A 27,637-nucleotide genomic window follows, 5' to 3' on the forward strand; every position below is an offset into this window, starting at 1 on the left:
GAGGGGGAGAAAAAGAGATCCAACGCTCACGATTCTTTCAGGGGGGAGGTTGAGGGTATTACGACACATTTATTGCAACCAGCAATCATCTCGCTGTTAACGCGCATCTCATTGCGTTTTTTTTAATGAATTTATTTATTTCACCAAAAAATTGCAATTAACCAAGTCTTTGTTGTTATATCCTTAAGAGTAGAAATGACAAACTTTTTAGGGATATAGATCGAGATTTTTTGCAGTTAGTTCGACATGCAGAAAATGAATGTCAAATCTGGTTTGACGCTAACGAAGTGGTACAACCAGTGGTACAAGATAACAACCCTGAGGTTTCTCAAATCATAAGCTTGAGTAATATCTGTTTGTTAGATGAATCTTGGACATCTACTGCTCAATTCAGTGGATGCGGATGATGGGTATGGATGGACAGTGGTGGGAACGTTCAACTTATGGGAACAAGGAATTTCACTCGACGCGAATCAGCCTTGCATTCGGAAGTGGAAGCACTGCGATCGGCGATGGAGAATATGCTTCAACACTCAATATGTCAGAGCTTCGGGATGGACTGTAAGGAGCTGATTGCAATGATAAAGGACCTTCAGGCGTGGCCAAGTTTTGCAACGGAATTGGAGAGGATAGAGACGCTACATATATGCTTCCCGGACTTCAGCATTATTCATGTCCACGGACGCGAAATCAAATTTCAGATTTTTTAGCTAAGACTGCTAGATCCTTCCATAGGGAGTTACTTTTTATTTGTTGTTTTATTCCGGTTTGGTTACCCAGACCACCTCAAGTTTGATTAATAGAATGACCTAAAAAAAAATCTTTGTTGTATGCTTCTTAAATTTGAGTGTTGACTTTTTCCATTCTGGATAGTATCATCATTTCGTTGTTTTGTCGGATGAGAAACTCAATATGCTTACTAAATTTAATGTTTTCCTACGTGAACCATTTTTAATTATTTCAGGATAAATAAAATAACTATATCGCATGATATTTACGTACTCGAATAATGCATATAGATCCGTGCTCTTTATAAACAAACCAAAAAGTCTCCATCTCTCTCTAACTAAAAGTCTCCACTCCTCGTTCTTTCTCTCTAGATCTATAGATAACATAAGAGATATATACACTGAGTGAGAGAGTGTGATGAAGATAAGGTACTGGCGGAGGTCAAGAGGATACGAAAGGCTTGACGGCTCGACTAAGAAGTCCAACTCGGATCCGACCCGGAAGAGACGGTTTTGGAAGAGGATCAAGATAGTGCGGAAGCTGAGGGTCTTGAAAAAGACGTCCCCTAAGAAGCTTCTAACGCGGCTTCGAGATTCTTACGTCAATATGATGGTGCGCCTCGCCAGTTCTCCGGCCATAGGGTCTTCATTCGCCTACGGTGAATATGGGTGCGTAGGCATGGGCGTTCGGGTACCCGTTGGCATTCGGGTCGGGTTTTTCGGGTTTTCGGATTTTCGGGTTTACGCTTCTAGGTCCCATACTAAAATTTTATTAGTACGGGTCGGGTTCGGATAATAACACTTCGGGTTCGGTTCAAAATTGTATTGCATCATAAAACCCATAAAGTAATCATATATCGTACGGATTCGGGTTATATCGGTTCGGTTCGGATATAACCAAAATAAAAAACAAAATTTTTGAAGTAAAACATAAAGAAAAACATCCAAATTAAATAAAAATTAATCTATCACATATAAAATTGATAAAATAACAATAAAATGTTAAATCAAGCATGAAAACAAACATCATTTGTAAACAATATGTATTGCCTTATAGAGAGTAGACTTTTTATTTCAATGAGTAAATTATAAAATTCTTATTTATAACTAATTGTGTACTTAAAGCATTTATTAGAATTTTAATATTTATTATTATATATAATATTACCACAAATATTAAATTTAATAATTGGAATACTTATATATATTTCAAAATATATATATTGACTATTAATTTCGGATTTTTCGGGTTACCCGTTCGGGTTCGGTTAATAACACTTCGGGTTCGGATATTTTTTTACCACCCTACAAGACCCGTTCGGGTATTTTTACATTTCGGGTCGGATAACGGGTTGGGTTTTTCGGTTCGGGTTCGGTTTGGATTTCGGGTTCCGGATTTTATGCCCAGGCCTATGGGTGCGGGTCGGGTTTAGCGAAGAAGGAGTATGATGAGAAGAAGCTGGTGGAGATTTACAAATCCATGTTGATGGCGCAGGGGACTCTGGTTCACCGCAATGCACCTAAACCTTCCTCTGATTCTATTGCATGTACTCTCACAGCTTAGGTAATTACATATGTATGTGGATCATCGATGTTAAGAGTTGTGATTGTAATCTGTGTTAAACTTACATTTCCTGAAACTATAAAATAATATATTAATCGGATATATATGGTTTATCCACCCATACATAAAGAAATGGTTTGCATTTACGTCCTAACATCTAACTACCCTTTTTGATCCTTGTTAAATTCTTAGTTCACAGGGACGTGTTGGCATGGAGAATATTTAACCGTAATATATACTTATTTGGTTGACTTTTTTTGTTTGCTTGACAAACTACGCTTTGTATCATATCTTTATTTGTGGTTATGATCTTGTGAAACGAGCAATTTCACATGTTACAAGTAGGTGACGCGTCAAAACTGTCATTGCTTACATCATATAGAGCGGAGTCAGTCGATGATTTTGTGAATTGTGTTAAATATATTATTAGAGATTCGGTATAATCTTAATCATCGACGTTAAAGTTGGATTCTACGGTGGCCCATGTTAACTATATATATAATTGAAAAGGGGCCAGGTGGTTTGTATGAAACTTGCTGATGTGAGGTCCATAAAGCTCAGCCTGGCTCACACGTCACAAAAGAGAAATCTTCTGTTAGTATTTGCATAATAAAAATGGTAATAGGAATTACGGGATGGTGATGATGGGGGACCATAGTTTGGTGTTTGGTTGGTCTAATGACTTTAATTCGTCTGGCTGAGAAGGAACGTATAATCAATTTGTTGAGTAAGAAAAAAACATTTTTTAAAAAGTAAATATAATGAAAAAACAAATAAAAAAGGGACACCCTACCTCCCTCGTGGACGTGGTAAAGAAAAGAAAAACACAAACACAAACGCAAACACGGCCTCGGGAATATCTGACTAGAGATCCTCCTCTCTCGGCCATGCGACGCTCGTTCGCCACCAAATCCCTCTCAAGAGAGGAACCACCATTTTTGTTCCATAAGGCTCCTCTCCGCTCAGATCCGAGATATGTCCTCCGCTAATTCTCATCCTCCTCCTAATAATTCCACAATTGTCCTCTGTAATGCTGCCGCCGCCGGTAAATTCCCTTACGAATTTGCGCATAAACTTATCTCTCTCGATTACGAAGCTGAATAATGATACTCTTTTTTTTTTTTGGTAGGGGTAGTTGCGGCAACGTTTGTGTGTCCTCTTGATGTTATAAAAACGAGGTTTCAGGTTCATGGCCTCCGTAACCTTGCTCATTCCAACATCAAAGGTTTCTCCTTTACTTTCTTGTCAGTGTGTCACCCACCCACCAAAAGGTTTCAATTGCTAAATATATATATGTTATGTTTTTGTCTTGTCCTTTGGTTGGTCAGGCAGTCTGATTGTTGGGAGTCTTGAGCAGATCTTCAAGCAAGAAGGAATGCGTGGCTTATACCGTGGACTTTCTCCTACCGTCATGGCCCTTCTCTCCAATTGGGCTGTAAGTTCCAACTTCTTCTTGAAGCTGCCACGTCTTTGATCCTTGAGCAAAGTAGATTGCTTGTTCTGAACAAGTTGTAAGCTTTCTTTTTTTTTTTTTTGGCAGGTTTATTTTACAATGTATGACCAGCTCAAGAGCCTTTTAATTTCAAATGGTTAGTCCAAAAACATTTCTTTATGGCTTAATTACGTGCCTCTGCTTCCGCTTTTTTCTATCAAAAGTGGAGTTAATCTTCTTTATGTGTACATGCATTAGATGAGGATCACAAACTCAGCGTTGGTGCTAATGTCTGGTGCTGGAGCTGCTACTACTATTGCCACTAATCCTCTTTGGGTTGTCAAGACTCGACTTCAGGTCCGTTTCTTTTTTTCTTGGCTTTGATTTATGCGATTAAGTAGGGGAAAAAACAAAAAAGGAACGTTAGTTAGTACACGCCTGCCCTACCTAACAATTGTGGTGTTACTTACAATAAGATAATCTTTTTGTCTTTGATTCAGACACAAGGAATGAGAGCGGGAGTAGTGCCATACAAGAGTACACTCTCTGCTTTAAGGAGAATAGCTTACGAGGAGGGAATCCGCGGGTTGTACAGTGGACTTGTGCCTGCACTAGCTGGTATCAGTCACGTTGCCATTCAGTTTCCCACTTATGAGCTGGTCAAAATCTACCTGGCCAACAAAGGTGATAAGTCGATGGATGATCTGAATGCTCGTGATGTAGCAGTTGCCTCTTCTATAGCAAAGATATTTGCTTCCACATTGACCTACCCGCACGAGGTGGTGCGAGCTAGGCTGCAAGAGCAAGGACACCACAGTGAGAAACGTTACTCGGGGGTAAGAGACTGCATAAAGAAAGTGTTTGAGAAAGATGGTGTTAGGGGTTTTTACAGAGGATGTGCCACTAATCTCCTGAGAACAACGCCTGCTGCTGCTATTACATTCACTAGCTTCGAAATGGTCCATCGTTTCCTGGTCACTCACTTACCTTCCGAGCAAAGCTTAACTTAAAACAAAAAATTAGAAAGATTTGTATACAAATCCGTGCATTCGCGCCGACTATTAATTTTTTTTATTAGAAATTTAAATGATTTAATTTAATAATATATATAGTTTATAACTATATCTTTTTTACTTTCTAAAACATATTTATTTGTGTTTCATTTCTTTTCACATTTATCAACTATATTTTTACTATGCATAAAATATACTATACATATATACAAAACTAATTTGAATTATTTTTACATTAATTTTTAATTTTAAAATACTGATCAGGTTAAGGATTTATGAACACAAAAACAAAATATTGACAAAATTAGATACTCAAAAGAAGAAAGTGTGAATCCATTTATATATATAATAAAAAATTCAAAGTTGACCTTTTTTACCGGAAAGATTTTCTTGGATATGATTTTTTTTATTATAACATATATCTTTGCCGCTGTAAAAATAATTTTTTTATTAAAGACTAAATAGCAGACGACTGATGCAATAGTATAAAGTTTTATACAATTTGTTAGGTTTATCAAGTTATAATAAGGAAATGAAGTGGATATTCTAAGAGATGTAACTACTTAGACGATTGGAAACCTTAAATTTTTATTCTCAGCCCTATGTAAATAATTCATATTTAAAATAAATTAATCTAAAACATTAATTCAAAAATTCTTGAAGAGAATGATGATATATGAAAAAATGAAAAGTGAGTTGCTCATATTCTAATCTAAAATATGAAAATAATTAAATGTATGTTGCATAGAGTTCTCGAACATATGCAACATATATTAAAATCAAAATTATTTAAATCAAAATATGTGTTGCATAGATTTCTCAAAAAATACTAAATCAAAATTAGACCGAAAATGAAGGGAGCATGACATATTAATTAATAGAAACATAATACTAAATATATGTTGCATAGAGTTCTCGAAGATAAAATCTATTTTTTAAAATGTATATTATTATATAATAATATAAAGAAAAGTAATCGTTGTAAGAGATAAAATTATTTCAATGAACATATGCTTATATTTTTGATATGAGCCCTTCTCACAAATAACCATAAAATAGGTTGTTCACGAAAAAAATTCTCAAGGAGATAATGACCAAAATAAGTTTCATTAAAAAAGTAAAAGATCTTTATATCATTACTTTATACAATTATTTACATAGTAAAAAAATGAAAAAAAACAAATTATTATTTTCGAATAACATGTTTATGAGTTTAAACCAGTGTTTTGAAACCCGATTCGGATCCACGGTTGAACCAATAAACCCGGTGATCCGAATATAATCCGGTTTGGGTTTTATGAAAAACTCATTACTCATTATTTAAAATTCCAGTAAAACCCGCAAAAACCCAGAACCCATCAACCGGTTGAACCACACTGGCTAACCCAATAAGTATTTTTTTTTTAGATTTCTTAATTATGTTATTAAATTTTATTTTTATTCACATTAAAAAGTGAGATTTTCAGATTTTAGTAATATCTTTTTCTGCTGTTGGATGTCGACTATGTATCTCATTCTTTCTTTTTTGATTTTTTCGTGAATCTCATTTACACTATTTAATTTGTGATTTATTTGTGGTTTTTTAAGATTCTGATGAAGATCTATGCCGTTTGAAAAAATGAAGTGAACGATGATAAAGAGAACCGAAATTAGTTGTTGTAATTTGGTCGGTATTAGTTTATTTTTGTTATCGATAATCTATTATTACAGATTAATATTTAACTTTGTTTTTTGGATTTAAAATTTAATTTTACCATTCACAGTTCACATTTAAATACTTATGCATTTCACATCTTGATATATTTTAGATCCCAGGTATAATTCTTAGCCATTACATTCCTTTAGATCCCACAAGGATGAATCTTTAATAACAGTATCCCTAGAAATATAAGCATATTCTATCAAGCAAAAGTTTTGATCCGAGGGCTAGTGTTAAAGGATTTACTTTTATCGAGTAAACTAGTATGCTTAAAAAAAATTAATGTTCTCTTTAAATTGCATTTATCATCCAACGGACATATAAAAACAAAATAAATAATTTTAAAGGGAAAACCAAAAGACTCTAGCCATTTAATTAGTAACGGTAACATTATTTTTCCTTATCTATATATATCTTCTTCTTCATTCCATCTAAACGAGAAAGTCTACACTACACTCCATTACAATCCAAATGAATTGGTCTTTGACCCCAATGCTTCGGTCCTGGGGACAGCAGCCGGTTTATAGTTTTCTTTGATTTTCGGTCCTGGGAAGGAAGCAGAAAATCAAAGAAGAAGCAGGTTAAGATCACTTCATTGAAATTCAGAACTGAGAGGTATGAGTTTCTCTGATCAAAAATATTGAAAAATTTACGGATTATTTGTAGAAATTGACTGAGGCCTGACTGTTGGTTGGTGTTTTGTGTCTCTGCAGCAAAGAGTTAAGGTGAAAGAGGAAGAAGTCTGCCGAGAAGATTCAAGCGATAGATGGTGGAAGAAAAGATGAGAATCCCATTGCTCAAGGTATCTAATTAATTTCGTTCTTTTTCTGTTTTTTTCAAATCTTTTTTTTTTGGGGAGATTCTATATTTACTTGGATTGAAAAAGGAAGAAGCTTGTGTGTATATTCATAGTGTGGAAACAATTAGAAACTAGCGTCCCATCATTTGATTGATCGTTAGAGGTTATGTTCCATTTGAATTTATACTTATGAGATCACTTTGTTATTTCTATCAGTTCTTGGAAATATTCTATATTTACTTTGATTGAAAATGGAAGAAGCTTTATGTATTCATAATGTGAAACCATTTAGAAACTAACATCCTGTCTATTTGAATGATTGTTAGAGAGGTTAGGTTCCATTTGAATTTACACTTATGAGATCACTTTGTTATTTCTATCAGTTCTTGGCAAATATTATATATTTGCTTAGATTGAAAATGGAAGAAGCTTATGTGTATCTTCATAATGTGGAAACACTTATGAGATCATTTTGTTATTTCTATCAGTTCTTGGCAATATTCTACATTTGCTTAGATTGAAAATGGAAGAAGCTTATGTGTATCTTCATAATGTGGAAACATTTATGAGATCGTTTTGTTATTTCTATCAGTTCTTGGCAATATTTTATATTTGCTTAGATTGAAAATGGAAGAAGCTTATGTGTATCTTCATAATGTGGAAACACTTATGAGATCATTTTGTTATTTCTATCAGTTTTTGGCAATATTCTACATTTGCTTAGATTGAAAATGGAAGAAGCTTATGTGTATCTTCATAATGTGGAAACACTTATGAGATCATTTTGTTATTTCTATCAGTTCTTGGCAATATTTTATATTTGCTTAGATTGAAAATGGAAGAAGCTTATGTGTATCTTCATAATGTGGAAACACTTATGAGATCATTTTGTTATTTCTATCAGTTCTTGGCAATATTCTACATTTGCTTAGATTGAAAATGGAAGAAGCTTATGTGTATCTTCATAATGTGGAAACACTTATGAGATCATTTTGTTATTTCTATCAGTTCTTGGCAATATTTTATATTTGCTTAGATTGAAAATGGAAGAAGCTTATGTGTATCTTCATAATGTGGAAACACTTATGAGATCATTTTGTTATTTCTATCAGTTCTTGGCAATATTTTATATTTGCTTAGATTGAAAATGGAAGAAGCTTATGTGTATCTTCATAATGTGGAAACAATTAGAAACTAGCGTCCAGTCTATTTGATTGATTGTTAGAGAGGTTAGGTTCCATTTGACTTAACAATTATGAGATCATTTTGTTATTCCTATCAGTTCTTGGCAATATTCTATATTTTCTTAGATTGAAAAGGAAGAAGCTTATGTGTATATTCATAATGTAGAAACAATTAGGAACTAGCATCCTATCTATTTGAATGATTGTTAGAGAGGTTAGGTTCCATTTGACTTTTACACTTATGAGATCACTTTGTTATTCCTATCAATCCTTGGCAATATACAGTTTTCCCCTCTTGTTTTAAACGTTTTAAAAAAAATTGCTTGTTTGCAATCATGTGATGATGATGTGCATGTTTGTTTGTTTCCGTGCAATCATGTGATGAGGAAGAAGAAGCTTGTGAGATTGGAGATGGTCAGGAGGAGCTTGAGAATGAGAGCTGATATTAGGATTATGAAACATTTGGTCACGTGGCCAACATCAAAGGTTTCTCCTTTTTTCTATTATGTCTTTCTTGTCACCCGCCAATAGATTTCAATTGCTAATCTGTTATGTTTATGTGCCTTTTTGGTTGGTCAGGTAGTGTTATATGTTGGGAGTCTTGAGCATATCTTCAAGCAAGAAGGCATGCGTGGCTTATACCGTGGTCTTTCCCCTACCGTCATGGCTCTTATCTCGAAATTGGGCGGTGAGTGAGTTCAACTTGTTCTACTACTTCTTTGATCCTGGAGCAAAGGAAGTAGATTGCTTGTTCTAAACAAGTTTTTCCTTTTGTTTTTGGCAGGTTTATTTCACAATGTAGGACCAACTCAAGAGCTTTTTAATTTCAAATGGTTAGTCTTTTCTTTGTTTTTGCTTCCTGTGTTCTTAAACAAACAATGGGAGTTAATCTTCTCACATGCATTAGATGAGGATCACAAACTCAGCGGGGTTGGTGCTAACGTAATGGCTGCCTCTGGTGCTGGAGCTGCAACCACCATTGCCACTAATCATCCTCTTTGGGTTGTCAAGACTCGTCTTCAGGTCCCTTTTTATTCTTCTTGGCTTTGATTTATGCAATCAAAGAAGGAACGTTAAGTATTTACCCTGCCCTGCTTAACAATAAGATAATCTGTTGTCTTTGAATCCTCCACCAGACACAAGGAATGAGAGCGGGTGTACAGTGGACTTGTGCCTGCACTAGCTGGTATTAGTCACGTTGCCATCCAGGTGATAAATCAGTGGATGATCTGAATGCTCGTGATGTAGCAGTTGCCTCTTCAATTTGCTTTCACATTAACCTATCCGCACGAGGTTGTGCGAGCAAGGCTTCAAGAGTGAGAAACGATACTCGGGGTTTTTTTAAAGAGGATGTGTCACTAATCTCCCTACTCCTGCTGCAGCTATCACATTCACTAGCTTCGAAATGGTTCATCGTTTCCTGGTAACTCTCTTACCTTCCGAGCAAAGCTCTGTATTTTAGATTGTTTTTCTCTTATGATGATGATGACGCGACAAAAATTAGAAAGATTTTGTATGTAATAATATTTGCTTGATCGTTTTTTGTTACCAACATTGGCTAGGATACTATTATCTGATCATCTTCCACTCGAAACAAAAAGTTTTAAAAAATAGAAAATATGTATACACTGCTGTAAAATGATAAAATCATTTACCATTGACCAGAAGGGAAAAAAAAAAAAAATCGACCAATCAAGTTGAGTTGAATCGTTTTATTATTTATAAAAAGTGTTTTTGAGTTTGCCCTATATTTTTCTCAGCAACCTCGTCGTCATTTCGAAACTCTCCTCCACCTTCGTCCCCCCCCCATGGCGATTTACGTGGCGTCACGGCGTCTCTCCAGCGGAACAGCGCTGCGTGCTATGAGATCGTATTCAACGTCGTCATTTAGGGAGGAGAGGGACACCTTCGGGCCGATCCAAGTTCCTTCCGATAAGTTGGGGATCTCTCTCTCTCTCTCTCTCTCATCTAATTTTGACACATAGACTTTGCTTAGTTCAGTGTTAATTGATGATGCAGATTGTGGGGAGCCCAGACGCAGAGATCGCTGCAGAACTTCGAGATCGGTGGCGAGCGCGAGCGAATGCCCGAGCCTATCGTCCGCGCTTTTGGCGTCTTGAAGAAGTGCGCTGCTAAGGTAACCAACCTATTATAGGTTTTTGCATCTAATTGCTTTGGGTGATGAGTGATGACTAATGAGCTGAGTGATTTTAGGTTAACATGGAGTATGGACTTGATCCAACGATTGGGAAAGCGATTATGGAAGCTGCTCAGGAAGTTGCTGAGGGAAAGCTCAATCATCATTTCCCCCTTGTTGTTTGGCAAACTGGTAGTGGCACTCAGAGTAACATGAATGCTAATGAGGTCACTTTCTCTCTTGCCACATCTATATATATATGTTTCTTAGCATCTCTCATTGTATTGTTGTGTTTATGATTTTCTCTTTTAGGTCATTGCTAACAGAGCAGCTGAGATTCTTGGTCGCAAACGTGGTGAAAAATGTGTCCACCCTAATGACCATGTCAACAGATCTCAATCCTCTAACGACACTTTCCCTACTGTAAGCTTTCCCTTTCAATTGCTTGCGCTGTTTGTTGTTCCTACTGTCGCTCATTTTGTTTTGGTTTTGTCTAGGTCATGCACATTGCAGCTGCAACCGAGATTAATTCAAGGCTCATCCCTAGTTTGAAAACTTTGCATTCCACTCTCCACTCTAAGGTCTCTCCTCTCTTCTCTTCTACTCGCTTAATTTCAACATGATACTTGCACTAAATAGTATCATAAATTACTTCTGACCTCAGTTCAGTGTGGTTTTATTTCTTTGTATCTGATAGTTGCTTTCTAAATGTTGCCATTATTTTTAAGGAACATCTTTTAACTTTGACACGTTGTTAATCAATCCAGCTTTTCTAGACATATGTGTAGTAGTAGTCCTCTTCACATATCTGTTGCGTTTGTTAATTTTCTCAAACTTATCTTGTTATGGCAGTCCTTCGACTTCAAAGATATTGTGAAAATTGGAAGAACTCACACTCAAGATGCCACTCCTTTGACGCTAGGACAAGAATTCGGTGGCTATGCTACTCAAGTATGCTGTTTCTTCAGAAAATTTGTGTTTGTCTTGTAAAAGACAAAATGACATGCAATTTCAAATTTTGAATCGCATGATCGCAGGTTAAGTATGGGCTTCATAGGGTCACATGCACTCTACCCCGCCTCTATCAGGTTTGGCAAAATGATATCTTTGGAGGATATCTTTCCTGTACTTGTCCTATTTTAAACTGATCTCTAATTTGTAGAAATGTTTGGCCAGCTTGCACAAGGTGGAACTGCTGTTGGAACAGGATTAAACACCAAGAAAGGGTATATCTCGTTTCTAACTTTATCACATCCCATGTTCATCTCCTCTTAGTCTAACTGTTGGTAATATCTGTATAGGTTTGACGTAAAGATAGCTGCTGCAGTTGCCGAAGAAACAAATTTGCCGTTTGTCACTGCAGAAAACAAGTTTGAAGCTCTGGTTAGCCTCTGAACGAGATAAGATGCTTTTGAATGGTTGATATATGAAATCAGTTGCTTAATTATTCTGCTTTTTCCAGGCTGCACACGATGCTTGTGTTGAAACCAGTGGGTCACTTAACACAATCGCCACATCGTTGATGAAGATCGCCAATGATATACGTTTTCTTGGAAGGTATGTATGTATACACTCGTTTTTCTTAAAAATATTTTTTACTATATGTTCTTATGGGTTAAACATGTTTTCGTATAGTGGCCCAAGATGTGGTCTTGGTGAACTTGTTCTGCCTGAAAACGAGCCAGGAAGCAGCATCATGCCTGTATGAATGCAGTTTTCCAAATTTGTTCTTCTATCGTTTTCATTACTTTTGACTCAAATGATTTTGAATCTCTTTTTCTCTCTCTCTCAGGGGAAGGTGAATCCTACACAGTGTGAGGCCTTGACTATGGTTTGTGCTCAGGTAAGTTCTGTTCATCAGTACATGCTTACTTATATAGAGATCTAAGTTCTTTCCTAACTCTTTTGAGCTGCATTTTACAAAATTGAAGGTTATGGGCAACCATGTAGCTGTGACAGTTGGTGGGTCAAATGGTCATTTCGAATTGAATGTATTTAAGCCAGTGATCGCAAGCGCTCTTTTGCATGTACGTTAAGCTCTTTCCGTTGTGGATCTATTTTGTTTTATTGTATATAAAATATTGTCAATCTGAACCTTTGGATCTCGCCTCTTTGACAGTCCATTAGATTGGTAGCAGATGCTTCAGCTTCGTTTGAGAAAAACTGTGTGAGGGGAATTGAGGCCAACAGAGAACGGATCTCAAAGCTGTTGCATGAGGTAAGCTTTTCTTCTCCTTCATTTGCCGGTCTTAATAGTAGTAACCACATGGTGTGAATTTATGATCACGGGCGGGAACTAATTTTTTTTCTTCTTGGTATGTATTTCTGTGTAGTCCCTTATGCTTGTGACATCATTGAATCCGGTAAGTCTCCAGATATTAAAATCTGCCTTTACGTCATCCATTTTCCCACTAGGATTACAAATGAAGTTACATGTATGCTAAGTTTACGAATTCGTTGTCTCATTTTACCAGAAAATCGGATATGACAATGCTGCAGCAGTTGCCAAGAAAGCTCACAAAGAAGGATCTACATTGAAGGTGTAAACACAAGAAACTCTTTATCCTTCTTCATCCTGAATTCAAACATACTTGAAAAGTGATAAAGCTACAAGAGATGTATCAGTATGTTAGCAGTATATATTTTGGATTTTTTTTTGGATATTCAAGGGCAGAACATAAATCAATGACCCTGAACATGTCCTTGTCTGTTTCAGTCTGTGAAATCTGAGAGTTTATAAATTTGATTGTACAGGAAGCGGCTCTGAAGTTGGGTGTTCTAACGGCAGAAGAGTTTGATACGCTTGTTGTTCCCGAGAAGATGATCGGTCCCTCTGATTGATATGTGTTGTTGTTTTTTTGAGCCAAAGTTTCATTGACCAGTAATAAATGATAAAATCCTGAAAGAAACTATAAATTTTAATATTCTTGGGAGGAGGGCAACGTTGTTCCTCAGATTTTGGAGAGTTGTCTCTCTTTGTATCCAATTATTTATGTTGAATAAGAGTAACGAACAAGATACGTACATTTGCTTTTGGTGTGTGTTTTAATCAAAACAAGTTATTTCTCAACCCTGTTGGCCTGAAAATGATCATAGCCAGTTGGTTGGGACTTGTAGATCCTTTGACTATAATCCTTTCTTAAATTGTATATTAGTAGTCTTTGGGCTGTAAAGAATAAACTTTGTTGACTCTTTCTTTGCTGGGCCTTTTACGGAACAGAAGTGAGGACGTGGCAAAACGGGGTCAGACGCCTTTGAACCGTTGAAATGAAAACCATGTTCGGCACGCCAGAGAGGCCAACAGATTCAGCAGCCGCCGTCACCGCAGTTTTTCTCCGAGACAATAACTTTATTGTCGGAGTTTATCTTTAATATTATCATTTGCCAACTTTTATCTTCAGAACAAATAGTGGTCACGTACAGAGGAGGTATAATGTTTTGAAACTAGAATTTATTTGGTTGAAAGTGAATCGAAGCTTTACATTTAAGATAGAAACAAAGTAACATTTAACTGTTAATTTATTACACTTGAAATGTGAATATAAAACAACAAGGAAATAACAAAGAAACAAATGATTGGATGAGCAAACCAGCGGAATTCGAAAGGAATAATAAACCGGGAAAATAAATTCTTAGACGTTGTCTTGGAAGCTCCAGAGATTACCAATGAGGCTTATTTGCTGAGGAACATCTTCCGTCGCAGACTGGCCGTCGAGATAAGGAATCTGATAGAATCCCATGTAATCCTCGAACGCCATCAGCTCCTCCGACAACTGTTTGACTTCTTGGTTTTCCTTGTCGTCTTTAGGAGGAGGAGGCAGTGGAGAAAGAGGAGGAGATTGATCGCAAGTATTCATCAAATGATCACCACATACCTCTTTATTCTTCTTGATGATGCAGTTTCTTCTGGTGGAATCGTCGTTTGGGAAATTGAGTTTGGCTTTGCCGCCACGGATTCGAATGGCTGCAGAGTCGTAGGCTCGAGCAGCTTCCTCGGCGGTTTTGAAAGTGCCAAGCCAGACACGAACACCTTTCCTCGGGTCACGAATCTCAGCCGCCCATTTGCCCCATGGCCTCTGCCTTATCCCTCTGTACATATTCTTCCTCTCTCTCTTATTCTTGCCTTCTTTCTTCTTCTCAGTCCCATCTTTTCCTGTTCAGTTCAGGTCGACATAAAAGTAAATTACCCAGCCACTCATGAGAGAGAGTTGAGTTATTTACGGAAAAAAAATGGGAGTGTACCTGAGCCTGAGCAGACACGCTTCTCGATGGAGACACAGCCTTCGTAGCCGAGTTGACTCGGATCTGGCTCAGCAAACGAAGGTCGTCTCAATGACCAGATGAAATCAGAAATGACGGCACCTCCACACATACTTCTTCTTGAAATGGGTAACGTATATCTCAACAGAGAATTAACTTCTTTCTAGGGAAACCAAAAAAAAATAAAAAAAGAGAACTTGCTTATTATAGGGTTTATAGGAAAAAGATGATTCAAGGTTTTTCTTTGGAACAGAAAAGACTAATGATTCCTTGCTAAGAGGTAATTGGCCCTTTTATAGAGAGAGACAAGTCAGAGGAAGGCTTTACACTGTTGCAGTTTTTTGCTTGACTACCAAGTTCTTCTAGAACTTTTTTTTTTTTGAGTTTTTATTTCTTGAGTTTTTTTAGTACAAATCAAATTAAAGACAACATTAGTTTTCCAAAAAAAATTTAAAATCCGCAAAATGCTCAATCCCACAGTAGCCCAATTGATCGTCCGGCTGTTGATTATATAAATTGGGCTGACTAACAAACAAAAATCGACATTAATAGCCCATTATGATCGGAGATCTCATTACAAAATCAAACTAATGCACGGAGAAAGAGAATGACATTTTATCCCTTAAATTTGATTTGGTCTATTATTTGGTTCGATTTGATCCAAAAAATCCGGATATCCACAAAGTTTCGGAACAGATCAAATAGCAAAAATCAATATTCGTTAAAAATGAAGTAAATCACAAATATTAAAATTTTAATAAGCGGATATCTGATCCGCTCCGACATATATATAAACACACACACATATATATATATATATATATATATATTGATTGAATGTACATTTTTAAATGTATGAGTTTATATAATTGTTTTTAACATATGATTTATTAAATCAAAAAAGAAAAGAAAATTTTTATGATCTCTATAACTTTTTCTTAAGTTTGTCTTTCTTAAAACTAACCTTTTAAATTTACAAACATATAGTTTCAGTGCTTCTTTTATTTTTTATTTTATATATCATGTAAAAATATTTTGAAAAACAAATTTATTTCATTTTTTTAGATTATTTATAGTAAGTAAAACTGATGGATATATCCGTTAGTATTCGTAAATATCCGCAAATATCTACATATTTTTTAGATATCTTCCTTTTCGGATATCCGTTATGAAGATGTTATTACATGGCATATTTCCGACTAAAAGATTCTAAAATCATCACATAATTATATAACACTTTTTTAAGCCTTCAACACACACCGGAATAGTACTATGTTGACACAAATTTAAACGTGCACCCAATCAAGTCTCTTCCCTTCAGCCTCTAATGGACACGTATCTTATACTAATTTTAAAAATATTTCTGTCACATTTGTTCTATATATTTAACGTCATGTCTTGAGATCAAAACCTTTACCAACGAAACAACGCCCGAATCAAGAAAAGCTTTTGATAATGACATCCTCAGGCACCGGCGCTTCCTTCCTCCTCCTTCTTGCGCTGGTGATGGTTGTGGCCACTTCTGATTATTACGTGCCACCACCAACCACGCACACTCCTTCACAACCTTACGTCCCGCCCGCCACCTTCACATCTCCGGTTAAGACTCCATACTTGCCAAAACCAAACACTGAAATCGCCATCGAAGGTCTCATCTTCTGTAAATCTGGCAACGAAACCTACCCTCTCCAAGGTGCAGTTTATCATATCATTTCCCATTTAAAAACATATAAGCTTTTTTTTTTTTGGGGGGGGGGGGGAGAAGCTGAGTAATTACTAATTTGTTAATCGTTTTTTTATCCAATGCAACTTAAAATTCACATTAATTTAGAACTGAAAACTGGAGGTCTATTTTAAAAAAAAAAATCGTGATATTTTGTTTTATCTGAAGTTTAGCAAAAATATTCCATATCACCGTCCAAGCTCGCTTTTGGCTTACTCTTGCATACGTAGATTGAGTCTGAAACTCTAAATCAAACAGGTGATGTCATGTACTTGACAGGGGCCAAGGTTAATGTTGTGTGTCCTATTGTGGACTCAAACGGAAGGCTAGTGGCTAAGGCTACACTCTCGAGCTACCCAACGGACTTGAAAGGATACTTCTACTTCATCACATACGGACTCTCCCACAAGGTGAAGAGCATCAACGGCTGCAAAGTGAAGCTTGAGAGCTCTCCGGTCTCCACGTGTAAGACTCCAACAAATGTCAACAAAGGTGTCACCGGAGCTACACTCTCTTCTGACAGCTCCAAGTTCATTAGCCGCGACAATTTGGACCTATACACCCTTGAACCTTTCTATTTCTCTAGCCCAGTGTCTCCCAAACCGGTTTACTAAGAATTATAATCGATCATTAGACCGCGGTTTTAAATATGTTTTTGTATATAATATATTGTTCGCTCTTACTGTAATCTATTCTCGTTCTTTGATTCCTGGCCATGTTTGCCATTTTGAATAACAATACATAATTCAAATTAAACCTTAGTTTCCTAGCAAGAATAAGATGCAAACCAGAAGACAACAAGATTTTACTTTGATACTCGCTATATCACATTTATATATATACTCAATACTGAAAAATTAATTATATATATTCATCAATATATTTTGGGTGATCATCTCTCATCTAATGCCCGTCAGGCTAAAAAAGGTTATTGAAATTTAAAGCGCTTAACTATGAAAATATTAGACACTCACGCGGTTAACTAATTTGTAACTATTTCCAAAATTTACGGCTATTCATCAGTAAATTTTTGAAAGTATGAATGTAGAACGAAATTTGCATCCTTCAAGAGTTTAGTGCTTCTTTTCTTTGAGAATCAAAAAAGGGATTTACAATCAGAGTTGATGAATAGCCAGAGAATCTCCTTCACATAATCAAAAAAGTAATCAACGTAGTATGTGATTTGGCGGGTCACATAATCAACCTGTGTACCACCTTTGGTCGTGGCTATGCAGTTGACAAAGCTGGCCTTTATAACATAGCAACATCAATAATATTTTCTGCTTTTACTCAAACCTTCAATAGTAAAGTAAAGATCAGCCAATCAAAATTACAACCTACTGAAACTGCCCCTTGCTTAAGTTCACACAAGTTCGTTTATACTCCAATCTCACACAAAGCTCATATATCAAACAAAGCTCGAAGACACATACGGTATTTACTAGAGTATATGTGGGTGAGCAGGAACATTCATAGAACTTCATTTTCTCGGGTATCAATCAATACATATTAAGAGAAGGATTTCAGTTTGATTTTTTGGCTGGAGTAAGTGAAGCCATTCTCCATAAGTATCATCTCCTAGAAATAAGCTTAAGAAGATGAAGCTCTTCAACGCTGACCCTTTCTGTGTTCTCCCTTGAAGAATTCAGGACAAATCTATTCTCTGGTTACTAAATATTATTGGTTAAACAATTTTTAATAAAAATAAAATTATTTTAAATGTATTAAAATATCTTATATTTTGAAACAACATTTTTTTTAAAAAAAAACATCTTACATTATGAAATGGATAAAATATTTATTAATCACAGATATCAGAGTTGAAATCTAACTAATTTCCAAAAAACGATACTGATAAGATAACTACTCCGACTTTAAATTTTTAGTGAGACCTAAAACATAGTTGTAAGTAGTCATACATATGCTACCTTTGATGTGCAAAATCCAACATATTCGACATTTCGAAATGTGATAAACATTTTACCCAGAAAGAAAAGAAATTATTATGATGATAAACATATATAGATGCAGCTTGCACATTTTACGCTTATTGTAATATTTTTTGGTTTATAAAAACCCGATAATGAGTTTATCGTATACCCAATTATTACACTTAGGAGAAGTGCTTTTTATACTTGTATTTTTTTTTTTCGCCAGTAAGTAGTGATCATTATTACTCCATTTCTCAAGTAACCGGCAAATACGGCGGAAACGGATATTTATTGTCAAATACACAACTCGAAACTTACCTTGAATATGAAATATGAAGAAGGCACATGCTCTATCCGCTTAATTCGAACAACTACTACTGCTAGTGGGGTTTGCTTAAGTAAAAACCACAATATAATAAATGAAAATTAGCTGGTTAAAAATACAAATGAGCTTATACTTCATTACAAAAGTCGTTTATATTTTCTTACTTATGCAAACAGTTGAACTCCATTAATGGCATTTTTTATTGGCATTGCATGGACTTCTTCACGCGTTGTATGAGAATAACGTCGCCGATTTAAGACTTTCTTTAAAAAAAGGTTGGGTGGGAACCAAACTTGACAACTGAGACATGATTTAGTTTTATTATAAGTCACCGTCAGTTTCCTACCAAATCTAGTTCCCTTTCATTTCGTTTTACATTTATAATTTAACCAAACGAGAAAATTATATTTCTCACCATTTTAATTGATAAACTCTTTAAAATTTTCACACATTTTAAATTTTAATGTTTAGTTATAAATACATCATTTAAAATAATGTCTCATCACTCTTGACCAATAATAATTGTATACATTGTTACTCCCTCGGATATTTATTAGATGATATTTTATATATTCTATATAAAAACATCATTAAGTATTTACCTAACCATAAATCAACCGATAAAAATAGATTTTATTATATAAATGGTCAAACAATATACAAGGTTAATACATTTTACATTAAAATTTTAAAACGTCATCCAATTTGGAACCAAAAAAAATCTTTAAAAATCAAGTGTTAAAAACAGAGGGGGAATTATTTATGAAATTTATAATATATCATCATTAACAAATAAAAAAGTTTACAAATTCAAAATCTATTTTTGTGAGGGAAAAACTAACAAATTCATTTATTTAAATAGAGAAAATATTAGTTTCACAGATATTAAATACGATTTAGTGGTTGATGATTATTAACGGATATATTCACTTATCAAAACATACAAGTGGAATTCAAATTAATAACCGAAATTAAATGTAATTTGTCGTTTATTGATCAAGTTCAAATTAAAAATGTTAATACATATGTCAATCATGATTTTCAAAAATAAAAATTATAAACATTCAACGCCATGAAACTAAGATGATAAAAATTACTTTACCAGCAATAGTTATACTAAATACAATTAAACTCGACTCCGAAAACTAAATAAAAGATATAAATATAGTTGTTGTGATAGTTTGTCTCTTACTACTGTGTTTGTTATTTTTATATATCTGATTACAAAGTTAGAAAATAACTATTTACACTGTTAAAATTCATCAATATAAAAATACAAATAAATTATTTTATAGATGTAAACATAATCTTTACCAGTTGAAAACAAATTGCGTTATAAAACACATATGCATAGACAACACTGGAAGAGATACCCTCTACTAATGTTATGTGATACAAATTAAAAATTCAAGATATTAATCTAAAAATCAAAGTTAGTGGACATTATTTTCATTGTTTGCCATCAAATAAAATAAAACTCCTAAATCCTACATGGCTACATCCAAATAATGATATATAATGTATAACATGTTAATAAATTTTAATTAATATTTTGAAACGAATTTACGGCCACATACAAGTGTAGTCAATGAACTAAGTAAGATATCAATATCGGTGGCGAAAATAGAAATATATCAATATCTAATACATTCTGTTCAAACTGATTTGATTTCATGTGTCATTATGTATTTATGTATACAAAGATATCCAAATTCGTATCTCTTGGCTGTCGTCTAATTAAGTCTTAACCCAAGAACAAAAGCTCTATACCCAGCCAATTAAATGCAACAAGATTAGTTAGTTAAGCCTTTCGTCAAAAAAAAAGATAGTTAGTTGATCAAATAATTGATTTTGGTACAACTATATATAAAAAATAAATAAACAATCCCATTCGTTGGCAACAAAACATATATATATATATATATATATATATATATATATATTCGTTTGACAAAGTTATATATAGATCCCAAAACGTGTTGTCAAATATCATTCCATTCGAATTATTATTATTTATCTTATTTATTCTCACATGCATGGAAACTTCCCAGCATAAGGTGAAGTCTTTTAAGCGAATTCTATTTTGCAATGGTCTGAAGTCTATCAAAGTTTATAATGTGAAGCTCTTGACTTTTTGTTGATGGGTAATGTGCTGTTTTACCAACAAGTTATATATAATCGAAAATTTTCTTTAAAGGCGTAACGTTGGTTGACAATTATAAATTGTGAAAACCTCCCTGAATATACAAATTCAAATTGTGAATCAAAAGTTGGTCAATAATTGACTTTTCAAGTAATAGAAAGATCTATTAATCTCCAACTTGAACACCATGCAATTTATAATTGTCAAGGATGGAGTGTAATTACGCCTTAGTTTTTTTTTGGGGGGGGGGGGGGGGGGGGGGGTTGGGGGGGGGGGGGGGGGGGGTTTAAATCACGCCTAAGTCAGGGTTATTATTTGTAGTCTTTAATGAGAGACGGATATATATATGTTTGAACTTTGTGACACCGTCACAATTATAGATGTACACATATATACATTAATATATTATTGATTTTGAACTTGTATATATTCCAAATTGAACGTTCTTGAAACCCCTATATATAATCCAGCACACTTGACACAAATTCTCAAACCGAACGAACACACAATTAAGCTCTAAACAAAAACCAAAAGATGTCTCAAATTCTCATGTTCTTCGCCCTTAGCTTCTTCTCTTTATTGTCATCTCCTTCTCTCGCCGCTGAATTTCAGGCCACCGGAAATGCGACGTCGCCGTCAGATGTATGTCGCTTCGCGCCGGATCCATCTTACTGTAGATCGGTTCTCCCAAACCAGCCGGGAGATATTTACACCTACGGTCGTTCCTCTCTAAGACAGTCCATCTCACGTGCCAGGCGTTTCATGTCACTGATCGACGATCAACTAAACCGGAAAGGCAAAGTGGCTGCTAAATCAACCGTTCGGGCACTCGAAGACTGCAAATTCCTGGCCAGCCAGACCATGGACTTCCTCCTTAGTAGCTCACAGACTGTCGATGCCACCAAAACTCTGTCGGTTTCTAGGGCTGAGGATGTTCAAACTTTTCTAAGTGCTACAATCACCAACGAACAGACTTGTCTTGAAGGTCTTACATCCACGGCTTCTGAAAATGGTCTCTCCGGTGATCTTTTCAACGATACAAAACTCTATGGGGTCTCTCTTGCCCTCTTCTCCAAAGGTATATTACAAATAGGAATACCTAAAATTAAAAATTTAAGCATGCACGTACGTATTTTCCATTTATCTTAACATACTTAATTAGTACGTTTACCAATAACGCTGCATGAAATCTGCATCTTATCCGCATTTCATTTCTACAATTCTTGCTTTCGTGAATAATGCTTTTTCATTAATTAAAGAGAAAATGATGAGAAAACCAACTCACGAGATTTGATAGTTGAAACACTGGTTGAAATAACTGTTAATTTACACACATACCCGGCTCTTTTCGTTTCACATGCTTATGGGTATAGTGTTTTATTTAAAAAATGATTACTCCATTGATCTATCAAAAGAATATTCTACAGTTACTACGCATTCTTAGATATTATTTGACTTTTGTAGGCTGGGTGCCAATAAGGAAAAGGTCGAGGCCTGTTTGGAACCGACAAGCCAGCTTCAAAAAGTTTTTCGGTGGTTTCCGTAACGGTAGATTACCCATAAAGATGTCGGAAAGGGCTCGTGCTGTTTATAACACCGTGACTAGGTCTGGGAGAAAGCTTCTTCAAACTGAAGAAGGCGCTGTTAAGGTGAGCGATATGGTGACGGTGATACAGAACGGGACGGGAAACTTCACGACCATAAACGAAGCCGTAGCAGCGGCTCCTAATAAAACTGACGGTAGTAACGGTTATTTCTTGATCTATGTAACGGCGGGATTGTACGAGGAATACGTGGAGATTCCGAAGTACAAGAGGTATGTGATGATGATCGGTGACGGCATTAACCAAACTGTTATCACCGGAAACCGGAGCGTCGTTGATGGATGGACAACTTTCAACTCAGCCACATTTAGTAAGTACCTCATCATTTCTCATATATAATCTCATAAAACATAAAGCAAACCCAATCTCTATTTTGAAAGTACTCATTTTTATTCTTTAAAACATATGAGTTATACGTGCAAAATGCCGAACATAATATACGGTTTAGATTGGATGAATATATTAGCATCCGAGTTTTTGTCACCACAAAGTAAACGATTATTTGAAAATATGATCAAGGCATGTGCACAAAACATGTCTTCTTCGTGCAAGTGCGTTGTACTATTCTTTTAAAACATAACTATTCTAAGACACCTTTAGAAAAAGAAAAGAAAAACTATTCCGAGACAATAATTTAACCAGGAAAAACTTCTTTTTTAAGAAAAAAAAACTATTGCTAGTCCACTTAGCTTTAATTTAGACTTTTCCCATGCAATCGAAGGCGACTTGCTCGCTTGGTCCACCTTAAAGTCTTGACTCCACGTCAATTCGTCGTGTTCTCGACTAACCTTTTTTGGCGCCGACCAACCTAATATGAAACTATAATATTTCTCACATTTTTCATTATTTGCTAAGTCTTTTAACTAATAGAGTAATACTAATATTTTTGGAAACTTGTAGGTTTGTTTTACCAAAATAATCAACTAACTCTAAATTTTGTTCATAAATCGCAGTTCTATCAGGTACCAACTTTATTGGCGTAAACATAACAATCCGCAACACGGCAGGACCAACCAAGAATCAAGCCGTCGCATTGAGGAGCGGTGGAGACTTCTCTGTCTTCTATAGTTGTAGTTTTGAAGCCTATCAAGATACCTTATATACGCATTCTCTCAGACAGTTCTATCGTGAATGCGATGTTTATGGTACGGTTGACTTTATATTCGGTAATGCTGCGGTGGTGTTACAAAACTGTAATTTATATCCACGTCAGCCCCGTAAAGGTCAGGCGAACGAGGTTACAGCTCAAGGTCGCACCGACCCGAACCAGAACACTGGAACTGTGTTACATGGGTGTACGATAAGACCCGCGGATGATTTGGCTTCCAGCAACTATACAGTAAAAACTTATCTTGGTCGGCCGTGGAAGGAATATTCGAGAACTGTTGTTATGCAGACATACATAGACGGGTTTCTTGACCCGACTGGCTGGAACGCATGGTCTGGAGATTTCGCATTGAGCACACTTTACTATGCGGAATACAATAATACTGGACCCGGCTCTAACACAACAAACAGAGTCACTTGGCCCGGTTATCATGACATCACTAACGCTACTGATGCTTCCAATTTCACGGTCACAAATTTCCTTGTTGGCGAGGGTTGGATTGGACAAACCGGGGTGCCTTTCGTCGGTGGACTGATAGCATAATTTAACTTTATACTATAACATGTCACTAAGCTATACATTTGATGTCATTCATGTGTTCTTTTTCAAAATAAATAATTGTGAATTCTAGTGGTGCCAAGCTAATTCAATTCCCACAGTGGCTACGATTTTTGTGATAATAAATTTACACAAATGAAAGTTTTATGTAAGAAGCTCTCCGTAGACCACCAGGCTTGTGGCAGTTTCAGTGGTGGTGGATGATAACGTAGGCGCTCTCGTGGTCCACTAGTAACGGCCACGTGGACCAGCGTTAATGCCACGTGAGCTGGCATTATTGCTACGTGTCCAAAATCTCATGCGGTTTTAAAAAAGAAAAGAAAAAAATATCATTTGCTTTGCCCGCACGCTTCTCCAGATGCTCCATAGTCTTTTCAAAGATACAACCAGATTACCCGGAAATGTGGATCCGTTATGGCTGTTGGGTAGAACCGGATTGTTATTATTAGAGCCTTCAAATTATGTGGGGAGTCTCCACCATGACACCGACTAAATCTATTGGTTCTCTCTCACACGCCTCCATCGGAAATCTCAACGGCGAAGACGAAGAAGAGGAGGAGGAGGAAGAAGAACTTCCTGTTTCTATGTCCTCCACCTGTTGTTTAACCGAAGCGGCTTGTTCTGCTGATTCGGGTCGGGTCGAGGGACTTTCGGGTTGAACCGGAGCTCTGCAAAGAGGGCAAGTGGATCTGGAACGGAACCCAGTATCGATGCAGTCAGCGTGAAAAGCGTGGCCACATTTAGGGAGGATACGGCCTTGGTCCTCTTCTTCGAACTCCGACAAGCAAACGGAGCACTCCTCCAGTGGCGTTTGATGATGAGTCTCGGAGGAGTAAACGAAGATACGAATCTTCTCGAGAACCGCCGTGTCGAGAGGGGAAAGGGAGGTCGAGGAGATGGTGGAGGCGGAGAGAGCGCGGAGGTGAGCACGAATACGGCGGCGAATGCGACGGTTTTGACGACGGAATAACCATCGGGCGTAGCTGTGGAAGCAGAGCATCATGAGCACGGCGGCGAAGAGGATGATTACGGAGGAGAGCATGATTTTGCCGTTGAGAGAGTGGCCTGGACCTGGAGACGTGTGGCTCACGCTACCCCACATTGGCTTGCTGCTTTCTTCTGCGATTCCCATCCCTTATATATTAAAAGAGAAGCATTCTCAGTAAATGCGTTCACACTATATTTGCCACGTGTCAGTCTCACATCACTTTGAAACTTAGCGTGCTGACGTGTCGCTCCAATAGAACTCCTCACAAAAAATCGTTTAGGAAAAAAAAATGTTTCCTATTTTGTTTATTACAAGCACGTTGTTGTTTAATTTTTTTGTTCATAACGATTTCGACGTTCTTTGTCTATTGTCAACAAGCGAAGTTGATAATTGAAAAAATAATATAGATTTTTTCAATTGTATTGGTTGTCACTTGAACATGAGACTGAGTTGAATCTCACGTGAACACGAAGACGTTGACAGAAGAGAGAGCACTGTAAAAATCTTGCGATTCGTGGAAGCCTGATAACTAGATATATGCTTATGATGATAATCCTTAGAAGATGATATCTATGCTTGCTTTGTTTCTTACAGAAGCACAATGTTGATGCTCTGTTTATATATCTATCATGCTCTCACAGAAGCACGATATCAATGCATGCTCTGTTTCTTACGAGCAACATTAGATGGAGTCAACAGCTTCACTAAAACGGGTGAAAGCTCATATTTATATTGTTACATATACAGCCTAGGAAGAAGACAATGGTTGTGTCATTGCTTAGGATCCTTAGCTGATGAGAGATCCATCTCACAGCCATCACTGGCAACACGGGACTTGCATGCTCTGTTTCTTACGAGCAACATCAGATGGTGTCATCAACTTCACTAAAACGGCTAAAAGCTCACATATATATATATATATATATATATATATATATATATATATATATATATATTGTAACAACTACGGCCTAAGAACCAGAACGAGTCAGCTCTGGTGTGGTAAAGGGGTTGCGGCTGTAACTTCCGCTACCCGGGTTTGATTTGCGCTGGGAAAGACTATTTACATTGTTTGGGTTCCCGGCAAAAAGGTGAAAACACCTTTTTTCTTAACATTTACACCCAAAAAAAAAAACTACGGCCTAGGAAAAATACATTCTTTGTGTCATTTCTTAGGATCCTTAATGCACAATTTGGTTGATGTTATACATTTTCTATATAGTTACATCATTGTTTATTCATGCACATTTTTAAATTTAAATAGTTATGTCATTGTTTATTCATGCCCGTTTTTAAGTTGAAAAGGATCACTGGTCGTAGTCGAAAATGATATTGTTATGATTAAGTTAATTAATCTGAGATCGTGTGGGTATACACATGCCGAAATAAACGGTGATCATGTGGGTTTTGAAAAAAAATTTGGTGGAGTGTGATTGTCAAGATAAAATAATGCTATTAATTGAAAATATTTCACATTATTCCGTTATGACATTATATATATCGAAGACTGATTGGCAAGTTAAAAATATATGCTAATTAATTACATCCTTTCGATGAGCATATATTGAACCTATATAATACCTAGACTCCCATTCATTTTTTTCACTCCATAAACCAAAAACCTTAGAAACTAAACTCATTCTCCTATAATGGATGCGATAACTTATGTTTCTGTTTCAAATCAATGTGGACGATTAGGGTGAAGATCATACGTTTGTGGAAGCAGTATTCTGATATACGTTAGTAATACCGTTAATTAGATTTTCTTTTTATATGATAAATAAAATATTCAGTAATGTCTAGCCTATTTTATTATTAATTAGTTTTATTTTAAGAATTTTATCTTCATTTGTTATATTCAACAAAATTATTTTTTAATAATAATTAACGGTATCTTTATATATTTATCAATCACTTTTTATATTTTTACATACACATACATAATGCACATTGAAATGAGTACCTGTATAACTAAATATTTACTGCAAGTGAAGATTATAATTCTATAGGAATTTGGAATATTCTTTCTTTTTAATGCTTCATGTCACCTTTGACCAAATTATAACGAAATTATTTTCCTTTATAGTTTTTTTTCTTGAACTATTATCTAGATTTGATTTGATTTTGCATGCGTTTAAAAATTATAATATGAAACGATTGGTTGACATTAGGATTTGCTAAAATGTATATAACATGAAACAAAATAAATAATAATAATCTTTGGTTTGTCACCAAAAAACGAAAAACCTCAAGCATTTTAACCGAAGAAACGAAAATTAATATGGATTCATAATGGTAGTTTTAAAATAGGAGATTAAAACCCAAAAAACAAGCTTAAAACTGAACCGATATCCAAAGTAATTAAGCAGACCTAATGTTTTATTATCTTAAAAATAACGAAATTAATAATCTCATCCCGCACAAAGTGCGGGTTACTACCT

The 27,637-nt window shown here is 35.7% G+C and overlaps 7 protein-coding genes and 1 pseudogene across 8 annotated transcripts; 6 read left to right on the top strand and 2 right to left on the bottom strand.

Moving 5' to 3' along the window:
- Nucleotides 1–69: 69 nt before the first annotated feature.
- Nucleotides 70–2,438, top strand: LOC125585729. Its single transcript, XM_048755346.1, has 2 exons — nt 70–1,397; nt 2,145–2,438. The coding sequence occupies exons 1-2, from the start codon at nt 1,147–1,149 to the stop codon at nt 2,290–2,292; spliced, it is 399 nt and encodes a 132-aa protein (XP_048611303.1). The 5' UTR covers nt 70–1,146; the 3' UTR covers nt 2,293–2,438.
- Nucleotides 2,439–2,937: 499 nt separating this feature from the next.
- On the top strand, nt 2,938–4,846 carry LOC125585728 (annotated as a pseudogene).
- A 1,777-nt stretch (nt 4,847–6,623) lies between these two features.
- LOC106379384 (nicotinamide adenine dinucleotide transporter 1, chloroplastic-like) lies at nt 6,624–9,967 on the top strand. Its single transcript, XM_048755345.1, has 5 exons — nt 6,624–7,051; nt 7,150–8,905; nt 8,999–9,107; nt 9,204–9,442; nt 9,556–9,967. Exons 2-5 carry the CDS (start codon nt 8,801–8,803, stop codon nt 9,610–9,612), a joined length of 510 nt encoding a protein of 169 aa, XP_048611302.1. The 5' UTR covers nt 6,624–7,051; nt 7,150–8,800; the 3' UTR covers nt 9,613–9,967.
- Nucleotides 9,968–10,125: 158 nt separating this feature from the next.
- On the top strand, nt 10,126–13,582 carry LOC106381166 (fumarate hydratase 1, mitochondrial). Its single transcript, XM_048755344.1, has 17 exons — nt 10,126–10,355; nt 10,439–10,556; nt 10,634–10,783; nt 10,869–10,979; nt 11,054–11,137; nt 11,409–11,507; nt 11,594–11,644; nt 11,733–11,782; nt 11,858–11,939; nt 12,019–12,113; nt 12,192–12,258; nt 12,349–12,399; nt 12,488–12,583; nt 12,676–12,774; nt 12,890–12,919; nt 13,031–13,096; nt 13,311–13,582. The coding sequence occupies exons 1-17, from the start codon at nt 10,228–10,230 to the stop codon at nt 13,395–13,397; spliced, it is 1,464 nt and encodes a 487-aa protein (XP_048611301.1). The 5' UTR covers nt 10,126–10,227; the 3' UTR covers nt 13,398–13,582.
- A 457-nt stretch (nt 13,583–14,039) lies between these two features.
- On the bottom strand, nt 14,040–15,118 carry LOC106379385 (ethylene-responsive transcription factor ERF071). The gene is made up of 2 exons (XM_013819351.3): nt 14,799–15,118; nt 14,040–14,709 (listed from the first exon to the last, which is right to left on the bottom strand). The coding sequence occupies exons 1-2, from the start codon at nt 14,926–14,928 to the stop codon at nt 14,189–14,191; spliced, it is 651 nt and encodes a 216-aa protein (XP_013674805.1). The 5' UTR covers nt 14,929–15,118; the 3' UTR covers nt 14,040–14,188.
- A 147-nt stretch (nt 15,119–15,265) lies between these two features.
- LOC106380298 (proline-rich protein 3) lies at nt 15,266–17,892 on the top strand. Of its 2 annotated transcripts, none has more exons than XM_022714844.2 (2): nt 15,266–16,509; nt 16,798–17,892. In XM_022714844.2, the coding sequence occupies exons 1-2, from the start codon at nt 16,272–16,274 to the stop codon at nt 17,151–17,153; spliced, it is 594 nt and encodes a 197-aa protein (XP_022570565.1). In that variant the 5' UTR covers nt 15,266–16,271; the 3' UTR covers nt 17,154–17,892. The 2 variants fall into 2 exon arrangements, with proteins under 2 accessions (XP_022570565.1, XP_013675533.1); XM_013820079.3 differs by having other exon boundaries at nt 16,819–17,892.
- A 3,362-nt stretch (nt 17,893–21,254) lies between these two features.
- Nucleotides 21,255–24,285, top strand: LOC106394341 (probable pectinesterase/pectinesterase inhibitor 20). Its single transcript, XM_013821036.3, has 3 exons — nt 21,255–22,016; nt 22,403–22,852; nt 23,496–24,285. The coding sequence occupies exons 1-3, from the start codon at nt 21,473–21,475 to the stop codon at nt 24,191–24,193; spliced, it is 1,692 nt and encodes a 563-aa protein (XP_013676490.1). The 5' UTR covers nt 21,255–21,472; the 3' UTR covers nt 24,194–24,285.
- A 377-nt stretch (nt 24,286–24,662) lies between these two features.
- Nucleotides 24,663–26,071, bottom strand: LOC106381168 (RING-H2 finger protein ATL5-like). Its single transcript, XM_013821037.3, has one exon. It carries the CDS (start codon nt 25,338–25,340, stop codon nt 24,663–24,665), a length of 678 nt encoding a protein of 225 aa, XP_013676491.1. The 5' UTR covers nt 25,341–26,071.
- Nucleotides 26,072–27,637: the final 1,566 nt, after the last annotated feature.

This window comes from Brassica napus, chromosome C4 (genome assembly GCF_020379485.1).
Source record: "Brassica napus cultivar Da-Ae chromosome C4, Da-Ae, whole genome shotgun sequence".
Classification (NCBI taxonomy): Eukaryota; Viridiplantae; Streptophyta; class Magnoliopsida; order Brassicales; family Brassicaceae; genus Brassica; species Brassica napus.

Bases quoted from the DNA above. Each gene is read 5' to 3' on its own strand.
- LOC125585729 (XM_048755346.1), top strand. From the start codon at position 1,147: ATGAAGATAAGGTACTGGCGGAGGTCAAGAGGATACGAAAGGCTTGAC. The intron at 1,398-2,144 runs GTGCGTAGGCAT...CCAGGCCTATGG, and splicing joins TTCGCCTACGGTGAATATGG to GTGCGGGTCGGGTTTAGCGA.
- LOC106379384 (XM_048755345.1), top strand. From the start codon at position 8,801: ATGAGGAAGAAGAAGCTTGTGAGATTGGAGATGGTCAGGAGGAGCTTG. The intron at 9,108-9,203 runs GTGAGTGAGTTC...TGTTTTTGGCAG, and splicing joins TCTTATCTCGAAATTGGGCG to GTTTATTTCACAATGTAGGA. The intron at 9,443-9,555 runs GTCCCTTTTTAT...ATCCTCCACCAG, and splicing joins TTGTCAAGACTCGTCTTCAG to ACACAAGGAATGAGAGCGGG.
- LOC106381166 (XM_048755344.1), top strand. From the start codon at position 10,228: ATGGCGATTTACGTGGCGTCACGGCGTCTCTCCAGCGGAACAGCGCTG. The intron at 10,980-11,053 runs GTAAGCTTTCCC...GGTTTTGTCTAG, and splicing joins CTAACGACACTTTCCCTACT to GTCATGCACATTGCAGCTGC. The intron at 12,114-12,191 runs GTATGTATGTAT...GTTTTCGTATAG, and splicing joins GATATACGTTTTCTTGGAAG to TGGCCCAAGATGTGGTCTTG.
- LOC106379385 (XM_013819351.3), bottom strand. From the start codon at position 14,928: ATGTGTGGAGGTGCCGTCATTTCTGATTTCATCTGGTCATTGAGACGA. The intron at 14,710-14,798 runs GTACACTCCCAT...TGAACTGAACAG, and splicing joins GCGTGTCTGCTCAGGCTCAG to GAAAAGATGGGACTGAGAAG.
- LOC106380298 (XM_022714844.2), top strand. From the start codon at position 16,272: ATGACATCCTCAGGCACCGGCGCTTCCTTCCTCCTCCTTCTTGCGCTG. The intron at 16,510-16,797 runs GTGCAGTTTATC...TAAATCAAACAG, and splicing joins CGAAACCTACCCTCTCCAAG to GTGATGTCATGTACTTGACA.
- LOC106394341 (XM_013821036.3), top strand. From the start codon at position 21,473: ATGTCTCAAATTCTCATGTTCTTCGCCCTTAGCTTCTTCTCTTTATTG. The intron at 22,017-22,402 runs GTATATTACAAA...TGACTTTTGTAG, and splicing joins TCTTGCCCTCTTCTCCAAAG to GCTGGGTGCCAATAAGGAAA. The intron at 22,853-23,495 runs GTAAGTACCTCA...CATAAATCGCAG, and splicing joins TTTCAACTCAGCCACATTTA to TTCTATCAGGTACCAACTTT.
- LOC106381168 (XM_013821037.3), bottom strand. From the start codon at position 25,340: ATGGGAATCGCAGAAGAAAGCAGCAAGCCAATGTGGGGTAGCGTGAGC.